The sequence below is a fragment of the Chrysoperla carnea genome, chromosome 1 (assembly GCF_905475395.1).
Source record: "Chrysoperla carnea chromosome 1, inChrCarn1.1, whole genome shotgun sequence".
Lineage (NCBI taxonomy): Eukaryota > Metazoa > Arthropoda > Insecta > Neuroptera > Chrysopidae > Chrysoperla > Chrysoperla carnea.
The window spans coordinates 45,404,085-45,415,554 of NC_058337.1; the positions used below are offsets into that span (position 1 = coordinate 45,404,085).

General features: G+C 29.7%; 1 protein-coding gene across 1 annotated transcript in view; it reads right to left on the reverse strand.

The window, feature by feature from the left end:
• LOC123304934 (katanin p80 WD40 repeat-containing subunit B1) overlaps positions 1–10,730 on the reverse strand; it is a 36,748-nt gene extending 26,018 nt beyond the window's left edge. The window contains exon 1 of the mRNA XM_044886488.1: positions 10,507–10,730. Coding sequence (XP_044742423.1) covers positions 10,507–10,540 — 34 coding nt within the window. The 5' untranslated portion in view covers positions 10,541–10,730. The remainder of the gene's footprint in view (positions 1–10,506) is intronic.
• Positions 10,731–11,470: the final 740 nt, after the last annotated feature.

Sequence of the window (11,470 nt, forward strand, 5' to 3'; positions counted from 1 at the left end):
ACCCAGGTGCGAGACTTAGCTTCATCTCTACCTAGGCAAGGAAAGAAATATTCGAAATTAAACCGTCTTAAAATAAATTCCCAAAAATATTACCAGCTCTCGTACCATAATATGATTTCACTGGCATAGAAGGTGAGTGTCTTAGTATTAAAACCTCTCAATCCCTATATAATATTATTATAAATGTGAAAGTAAGGATGTTTGTTTGTTTGTGAAACTGTACAATAATATAGCTCATATATCAGAATAACACATGAGCTATAATTTATTAAGATATATTAAAAAAAAAAATTAATGAAATTTTACTGCTCCATCTGTGATCATTATTTTGAACCATAAATTAAAGATTTCTGTAAAAATTTCAGATGGTAAATGTCAAACAATTTACAATTCATAGCCACTTTTTCTGATATACTCAATGAATTATGACTATTTTACACTTAAAAAAATTGAAAACTATGCATATATTTTAGATGTGTAAAACAATCCCTTCGAGTATTATGGAAGGAGATAAGTGAGACCAATAGATGTGGATGCTATAAAGCGGTGGTTTTTACTTTTAAGCCCAGTGAAGCGAACGGGTCTCAATCTAGTGAAATATAATTTTTCGCATTTCAAATTTCGTGACTATGTTTCAAATGATTAAAATTGCTAATTTCTAATAACTCATGAGTGTTATTACAAATATCTTTATTGTGGTAAGCTAATCAAAATTCCATAAACTTTATTTCGAATGGCGTACAATTTGGGGACTTGAAAATAAAACTCGACACATTTTACGTCAATGAATTGATGTTAATCGTAATTTTTATATGGATTTTCCGTTTTCCGTGATACGAGCATTGACCCAACTTTTTGAGACACCCTGTATATAAATATCATATGAATACGTTTTATAAACAAATTTAATGAGATTATCTCAATATTAAATTAATGAGCTATAAAATTATATATTTTTATTTTGATAAATATATACTTACTATACAAATATCTATTTACTTTCAATAGTTAGAGATTTTTTTTAAGCTAATCTAATTAGCTTAAAATTTTAGTCATAAATTCTAATATGTTATATAAAAGAGGATGTAAAGAGGGTAAAATAACTGAAAGCTGTAAGATAGCAAAAACCATCGTATTAATCAATATCAAAATATGATAAAACACATCTCCGAAACATTTAAAAAAAACTGCACATCAACAATAAAATCAAAGAAGTTTATTGTCCCTTATCAAAGCCACTCCGTTTACTTAGTTGCTTTACGGTCCTAAATTTACAACTGGAAAATTGATTTCTGTAAATAAATTAAAAAAAGCTGCTCGATTTTTAGCCCCCGAACTAAAAAAAAGAGGTGTTATAAGTTTTACCGCTATATGTGTGTGTGTGTCTGTCTGTGGCATCATAGCGCCTAAACGGGTGAACAGATTTTCATTTTTTTTGTTTCGTTTGAAAAATAATTCATTGACGAATATTCCTAGCTATATTTCAAGTGCGAGTTTAAGGTACCGTACCCGAAAAAACTAAAAAATTTACGATGATCATCATAATCAGCTCGGGCTGGAAAAAGTTTAAAGGAAAAAGGTAATTAATTTAGAAATGTTCTTAGATATGTTTCAAGTGCGAGTTTAGGATTCCGTAACCGAAAAATATGTCGGAAGTTTTTTAAATTTTATAAATTTCACTTATGTTGAAAGAGTTGACAGTTTCATCGGACAAAAAAACCTATTATTAAAATGAGATTAACCTCTTCCTATTATCGAAATGAGATTAACGTAACTTCTGATTGAGACATGAGACAAAAAACTTATCAACATTTTAATAATGTAATTATAGGTATAGCTCTACAGACAGGAAGGAAAATTGAACCCCAATACATAAATTTTTTGATAAATACTGCAGAAAAATTAAAGCTGTAATAAACCATATACGTACCGAATACTGAGTAACGGGTATGCCATCTAGTACCGAGTACTGAAACGTTACTCACGAATTTATCTCGTTACTCGCATTTTTCGTTATTCAATTTTTTTATTTAGAATATATACACTTACAGTTGAACTATAACTGGCATAAAATCTTACTAATTGAAATTTTATTAAGTAATATGTATCAATCAAAAGTAATGAGTAACGTAACGATACGATTGTAACGGATCGCGATTATTTTAGTAACGAATACACACTCAATTTCTGGTTACTTTTACAGCACTAAGACAAATACTTTTGTCCTGGACATTGTTTATCGAAAAAGATTAAAATCTAAAAATACTGATTCAAGAAAGTTGGCAGCAGTGTATGAACCAAATTGTTAAATCATTAATTTAACACTTCCTATAAAGTATAAAACACGATAAGTGATTAATAGCCGATCAGACAAAATCAAGGTAATATTTTATTTTGATTGTCAATGTTGGTGACTGTAAAAGACGTTCATTTGCCGATACTTTGGCCTTAACTACAAATATGGCATAAAATTTATAATAATACTTTTGATATAAATACAATCTAATAAAAAATTAAAATTGAAGTAATTACAATTCGCTGAATAATGAAACCTATCTTCTAGAAATAATTGAATAAAACTTTAAAAATAGCAAACTCAATATTCGTTCGCTATTCAATCAATTAGAATAGAAGCTTAGAAATAATACAAATAATAAGCCGGTTGATTCCTCCTGATTTTCCCATCGCTTCCATCATATTTGATATACCTATATACATTTTTATCTATCTATATTTTATCTATATACTCATACCCGACTTTTCGTAAAAGCTTGAGGCGCTTAATATCAAGAATGAATCGAAAAATAATTAGGCATGTGGAGTAGATGAGGCGTTCCGATTCATTTTTGATATTTTAAACTGAGCGCCTCAAGCTTTTACAAATAGTCGGGTATGAGTGACTCAGAGATAAAATTATTTTCCACTTTAAGTACAATAAAAGCTTGTCCCTTAAAAAGTATTTTTTATTAAAATTTTTTTTTAAAAATAATACCAATGAATATATTAGACGTATATATAAACAAACAATATCATTTTTAAGTGATTGGAATGGAAAGCGATGTGGAACTTGCGGGTACGAAAAATATTCCGATTACTGGATGTTTCCGATTATCAAGAATTTACTGTACTTCTAGCGAAGTATTTATATATTTTATATTTGGTATACTTCCAGCTAGTGTCCGACCGAAGCTTCGGCTTCGGCTTCGGCCAAAAAAACCACCTTCGGTCAAACAATGGCATGTGAATTCAGGCCGAAGCCGAAGCTTTGGCCGAAGGTTCCTAGCAAACGTCGGAATTGAACGAATTGTTCTAAATGTTATTATTTTGAAATAAATTTCAAGGTAATTTTTTTAATCATCTTTAGATTGACTTCTAGATCAACTTCTAAAGATCATAATCTCTAGATCAACTTCTAGAGATCAACTTTAATATTAAAGTTTTAAATCATGTTTTTATACCTTCGGCTTCGGCCGAAGGTTGTGCCGATAGCCGATTAATCGGCTTCGGCTTCAGCCAAAAATCGACCTTCGGTCGGACACTACTTCCAGCTCGCCGAGAATCACTCATAACAATTCTTACTAGAACAGCTCCGGTACTATTATGAGTAATTATAATCAAAGATTTTTAGTTTGCATTAGTAGATGAGTTTCTAAAAAATAATGCATGCGAGAGATATAAAAAGATATATTAATTCTATTTAATTCAAATATATCTACGGATCTAATTTTATCCACGAAATAAAACAAACAAATGAGACAAAATAATCAAGTGTACACAACCATTGAATGCAGCAATCGAATGCATGTGAACTAGAAACTAATAGTAACTATAATCATAGCCCTGCAGTGCCGGATTTAGGTACTGGGCTTTGTAGATTCGCACCCATAGACTCCCACAATTTGGTTACTCTTATAAAAAAAATTTATAAAAATGAAATATGATAATAAAAAACTTAAAAATATATATATAGTACTGTTACATTATTTATTTATAGTCGCTTGCAGTGTTCTTAAATGTGTTTCAAGTGCGAGTTAAGGGTTCCGGACACGAAAAATTTGTCGGGGGCTTTATAAATTTTGTAAATTTCACTTTTCATACAAACTTTCATCAACTATTTCACCCTTTTAGGGGATAGATTTCGAAAAGTCCTTTTTTAAATGACACCTACAGTATAAAATCAATATCCTCTCGGAATTGCCAACTTCTATCATTAGAGATTTAGGATGGGCGTCGATGTATCAGCCGAGATATTTTGTTTTCCCCTCTCTAAATTATTCCCCCCCCCCTTTGAGTGTGAGTGTCAATTTCATAAGAATGAGTTGGTTAGGCAATAAAAAACTAATTTTAGCATGAACGGCAGACATTAGACTTTTATATGGGTACATAAGTGAGTAAGATTATATAAGATATAATACTTTTTTCCTCTGATTAAAATTCTTTTAAACAAATGTTCTAGTATAATTTTTATATAAAACACAAACAAATTTTAAAGAAGGATACAAAAACCTTAAATTTTCCCGTACACTCATAGATAGACTATCTCAAAATATTGGACCCTAGGTCTTCTGAAGGCTAAAGCCGGTACTGTAACCCTGCAGATATACTCTTATCCGTGTGCACGGAAAAAATTAATTTACAAAAAAAAAAGTTGCTTTACAGAAACCGAATTTTCGGCTGGAAGATAAAAATGTATTAAATCAAGAAGAAAACACTGCAAATGATTACAGATATTTTATTATTTATTATATTCAAATAATTATTTCATTCACTTTTTTTTATAGCCCCTAAAGAAATCATTAATCGATTCTTTCCACAACTAGTATATTTAAAACATTTGTGAATAATCGTGTTAACCGGAGAATGATTAAAGAGAAATTATAGTTATTCAGTGGGAGAGTCAATTATTCAAATTTAATATCCAAGTATTCAAATCAGTTTGTTTATGTCATAATATAATTTTCGATAAGAACAGAATTTTGTCAAAAAATTTAAGTATGTAAAATTTATATTTTTATAAGGACTCGTGTACAAAAAAATTTTTAAAATTAATATTATCAAATTAAAATTTTCAAATTGGATTTATTTATCTGAGAATTGGTACTGGTTGGCCCATAAGTCATTGGATCATCTTGAAATTAAATGCAATAACCTTTAAAATTCGAAAAGTATACATATACCGAGAATCGAACCCGGATCTTGAGACCCTTGCCAGGCGTCTTTACCAACTCGACCATACATGCGGTAAGTGTGATATGCAATTTATTTTGTTTGTTTGTTTAGTTATTTATAATTTTTGTTTGTGTACTAAATTTTGTAAACAATAAACATCAAAGTCTTTTGATTATTAATAATTTTTATAATACAATGGCATCCAATTACACTATAAAGACAAATAATATTTTCCGAGTAAATCTTAAATTAAAAGAATAGAAAAAAATACACATATACTACGAATCGAACCCGGTTCTCTTAAATTAATGCCAAACGGCTTTAGCAACTCGGCAGTAACTTTTCCTTATTTGTTTTTTCTAAGTCTTTATTTTATTTCGATGAATTTCATTATCCAACAATCAAAAAACGCATAATAACCTTATTTGGCTTGGCATAGAGTATCTAGATCTCGACACACAAATCAAAGGTTGCCTACGAATCTCACAAGGAAAGTACAAAACCTACATGGCACGGTATACCACATTAAATAACACACCGAGGCTTACCGCAAAAAGTAGTGAGGTTTGAAACGACTCTCTTGGAATAGTTTCGAATTTTACGGTCCGTGGCTCTTCAATCAGAAAGAACTGTGTAAGAAAATGTTTCTCTTTTCTGAACCTGTAATTTCCACGGCAAGAAATCCTAAATCAAGAGATTCTACTACAAGTCAATCTTAACCAATACAATAGGCTTTTGTCCACTAAGAATAAATCGGTTGGATAAAAGTTTTGAATGATTAATCATGACATGTAGATAACAAAACACAAAATTAATTTTTATAAAATATAAGATTATTATTTTTTTAAATAAATTCTTTAAAATTATACATCCGGGCACGTGGCAGCAAACACCAATCAGATGTACTTTGAAGGTTATACGTCACGTCATATGAAAGGCTGTGTAAGGTTGCAAATACAAAAGCATATAAACTTTCAAATACTTGTAAACTTGCATATACAAACATGATTGTATGTCACGGTTTGATGTCATTCAAGGCGCCATGATACTCTACACTGTTTTAGAAGTAAATTCGAATAGGTTTTTTTAAATACAAAATACATAAGGTAAATAGTATTTTTTTAATAATACTTGCTTGGTGTAAATCAGATACTAACGTAACGTATAAATCAACTTTTCAAATTTAGGACAAAAGCCTATTTCGTGAAAAATTTGTAATCTAAGCTATAAAGATTACTAATATTTCTTGAAAGATTAGTAGGCTTTGTATAACCACAACTAAGCTAATTGACTTTCCTAGGTTGAAACTAATTAAGATATTGCTAAAAAGTTTAAATAATGTTTGGGTCCAAAACTTGGAACTGGGACATTCTGATAGAAGTCTCGGTTGATACGTAGTCTAATTTCTACGATGCTTATGCGAATTCTGTAGTTTCATTTGCTTATAAAAAGCATCTTTCACTAAGAGACATTTCTACGTTCATTTAACAATTTGATCTCAAAGATAGCATAGCCTGCAAAGAATCTACAGATCCAGAAACTAGTACAGAATAGGGGCAGGCAATCTTCTTATCCACCAAGATTTTATTGTTGATATTATGAATGCATATAATCTATAGATCATCCATGGGCAAACGTGGCTTAGAGAAGCCACTCGGACTTTTGTAACTGTCATACGAGTAAGACAGTGATACCCTAACCAGTGTCAACCAATAATACAACTAAGACAGAGAGACAACATTTTTTTTCTACCTATCTCATTACTCTAAGAGAAACTGAGATAGGTAGAAGAGTCGTATACCTGTCTCGATTCCTCCTCTATGAGCAATGCGGACTTGCATAAAGAAATACACAATAAACTTTATGGCACGCAATAAACTTATAACAATGGTGGCTTTGATTTAAAATAACTCGCCCACACCTGCTACAGATAGACAAAATAAAAATTTCTAAATGCTTCAGGGATTTTAGCCACTATGTAATAAGTATAAATTTATAGTAGTTCATAAAAATACTGATTTCTTAAAATTACAAAACCAATATGATTGATTTTATATGGTCAATACCTACGCGTACCAAGTACAAACAGAATCCTATTAAATATTTAGTGTAAATAAAATAAATAATATAGTGTACTTTATACTGTAACATTATAATACAGCACAGTCTTTTTATACATTCAAAGATCCTTCGTGCATAATAGAGTAACGGCCACCAACCACCAAGGATGCTGTACCATTTCCGTGTAAGATAAATATATGTGATATGTTAATAGTTCACAAGATGTAAAAGTGATTTCACTGATTATCTCGTATCTAAAACTTTATATCTGTGGCTTTAAGTGGCTTTTTTCTCCCTAAAGCCAAATAGTTATCGAGACAATTACAATAGTAGCGAAAAAGACTTAAAAATTTGTCGAAAAATACACGTAAATTACATAAATTTAAGTAGTTAATTAAATAAATAAATTATTTATATTTAATTAATTTTTGAAACATGCTTTGTTTTGCGTTTTTTTTTTTTTTTTGAAATGTGTTTTCGACAAATTTTTGAAAAATGCTATTTTTGTTACTGCCATGAATTTGATCATTATTGTGAAAATCACTAATGACGTAAAAAGAGCCAATATAGCAGTCATAAGCAGGCTTAAATCTGTAAAAAACCGCATTGGTCTATGGAATGATTAGACCAGTCTTTCTCAAAGTGGGCTTTCCCCTTGTTCGTGATAGAGGCCTACAGCTAGGAGGGGAATGGCTAATTTGTAATTTTCTTTAAGTAAAAATAATTTATTCTTCTGGAGAACTTCTGGATTAAACTATTAGAAGAGTAAAATAATTTTTATTATAGTACAAGAGACGGTATAAGGATCTCGATCATCACCCATCTGATAACCAGACACACTCCTATCATAGTTTTTCTATCAAAACGTAGTAACGGCTATTTTTAATTAAATTAATTTTAATCAATTTCTTCCATGAACGAATTTTTGCAAACAAGCCTACACCATTATTTTCATAATTAAATTATCTTTCTTCTGATACCAATTTCAATTGGATATAGGTAACTACACCGATCTGTTAATCAATCGAAATTGATAACAGAAAAAAGATAATTTAATTACAAAAATGTTGGTATAGGCTTGCCTGAAAAAAACCTTTCATGAAAAAATTGATTAAAATTAATTTCATTAAAAATAGTCATGATCACTATTCGATAGAGAAACTATGATAGGGAGTGTTTAAAAATCAGTAAAATTTCGTAAAAAATATGGCTCATCTGATTATCAGATGGGTGAAGTTCGACCTTATACCGTCTCTTAGACAGTTTATTCATACATTTCAATAGTATTATTGTAAATTACTATGGTTTCTTAATATCCACCTATTATTTATTCAACATCTGCTGAAAATCCGTTTAAGACTGTTATCATAGTTCTGTTTTAATCTACCGGTTGACACATGGCAAAATGATTTTCCAAAAAATTTGATTTTATTAATATTAACTGAAAAACTTGATCCACAAAACTATGTTTTGATCCACAAAAACCCCTCTACTTGTCAGTTTTTACTGCCAAAATAATAAATCTTTTCCTCATAAAGTCCCATCTTCAGTAAAAATTTCGAATAAATCGAATAAAAATTTGTTCCGAAATTATCGTTTAATCATTAAAGGTAAATATATCATAAAACTGTCGACTTCGTTTTTTAATAACAAACTGCTACTACACTCGAGTTCTTAAATCTCAGGGTTATATTTAAAAATAATTTGACAGCTGTTTAAATAACCTGTATATACTAAGTTACGAAAGTTTCAAAGAAATGTTTTGTTTTTAAAAAGCACATTTATTCTAAACTACACATAAATGTCTATCCTAACGTATGCAAAAGAAATAGTTTGAAAATTGCCCCAAAAATCAATTTAACAAGTGAAAACAAACAAACAATTGACTGAGTTAATTGTTGAAATACCAGGCATAGTCAGCGTTGATTTCTTTATCACATAACAAATACATACATGTGACACATACATAACTGATATTCAAGTATAGTACATACTATAAACTTTCCGCCTAATTGGCGCCCTCGCGGGTAAACAGTGATGTTTACGAAAAAATGTTTCAAACAAAAGTTGTTTATTTTTTGATAAGGAACATTTTTTACGATTAAACTTTTGTTCTATCTCTAACGGTTTACAAGATGGGTCCCACGGACCCAAGACCCAATTGACCTATGATGCTCATTTACGAACTCGACCTCACTTTTTACGTCCTAAGTACGCTGTAAAAATTTCAGCTCGATATCTTTTTTCGTTTTTGAATTATCGTGCCCACAGACGGACGGACGGACGGACAACCGGAAATGGATTAATTAGGTGATTCTATGAACACCTATAGCAAAATTTTGTTCGTAGCATCAATATTTTTAAGCGTTACAAACTTGGGACTAAACTTAGTATACCTTGTATGTATATTACATATATGCATGGTATAAAAACGTTGTTTACAAGAAAAATTATTTACAAATTATTTACTTCCGGGATCATTTCTAGAATTTTTCGCCTTCTTATTTTGGAAATTTATGGAAGCTTATTCTTAACATTTGACGAATTTTATCACATTTAACAACTCTTATAATAAGATACATTTCTTATAAAAATGAATCAGCAAATGCTTTTCGGTTATGATTTTTTGATGCCATAGCAAAGATTCTTAAGAATTCGCAGTGGTCATATGAAAATTTGAAATTAATGTTCGATAATCGACATTTAAAACTTTAAATTAACCATTAACTTCCATTTCTCACATTATCATGAAATCAACAGTTGCCGAAGTTAACATTTTGGAGAAAAGAATACTGTTTAAATGAAAAATAAATTATTTAAAGGATGCCTATAACTTTTTTGATAAATTTTGGAGGTATTTAATGTCACTCCAAATCACGTGAAGAAAATTTTGAATCTTAAAATTGCTATCACAAGTTACTTTACATTTATTTTACATAATTAAAATCTTTTCAAACATGCTAATTGTTTAAAATATTATTATGTATTTTAAATCAATTAGTATCGATTCATAATAACAACTAAAAAGTAAATCAAGTTCTAAGAATTTGATAAATTTGTGAATTTGAAAAAGTAATTAATAAAAACTTGAAATATGACCCCCGCATTGAATCTAATTTAAGGTATTGTTCATGAATGTATAATTAATCCAATTACAATAATTTTGATTTATTCATCAGCATAAATCGACCTAACCTTGCAAGAAAATTTATGCAAATTAATAGTATAGTAGGGAAGACACCTGTTCATATTAAAATAATAATATGAAAAACTTACGTAATTTCCATGATCTTTTTGTTGACGATGCCATCCTGGTTAAAAGATTGTTGAAAATTTGTAAAATACATTCACTTTTCAATTAACAAAATCATTATTAATCATAAACTAATTTCTTTTTCACTTGACTTGTAGACACACACAAACTGTCAAAATTTTAGTTAAAAAAAAGCTAAAACAAACTATTTTTTTGTAAACACATTAGAAACTAAACACTTGCTGCGTTTTATTATTAATAATTTTCACGGAATTACCCTTGACATGAAAATCCAAAAATGGTAATGATTTTAGAGTTTGTAAGAAAAACTTGTTTTATTTGCAGCAGATAGATCTGCAGTGTATGACTTTGAAACACACGACGTCTATCTATTTCATTTCTTCATCTTGCCAAAATCTGGCACTAATATTACTATTTCTATACCACAATACGAATAATAAAAGTCCCAAGGAATTTATCTCTTTTTATGTTTGTATATCTCTGTTTTACGCAATTCATTCATGTACTACTATCTTTATTTTCGTCAAATACTACACTAGCTTTAAAATATTTTAATAAGAGATCTTTTGAAGTATTCAGTGGTGTCACATTATTAATTACTTAATTTATTAATATTTCATGTTTCTTTCTGCATTATTAAATACTTAACCAGCTTATTTATCCAATTGAAAAACATAACTGAATGATTTCACACTATAGGTTTCAGTTTAGCATCTTCAAATTCCCAAACTTATATTTAAGAAAAGTTTATTGAATCGTAGCTCGGCAATATGCATATATGAAAGCCCACCGCTCGAATCAACTCATTATTTTCAACTCCCTATAGCTTAGAGCCATATGTAAAGCAGATTCATATGTTTGTTCCGTTCACTTTTTTTTACAAATGAAGCAAATAAACTCTCCGCTTCTTTAGTTGTAGTTGGTCAATAGCTTTGTTCACTTTCAAGAAGAATTCCTTTTTCCGTG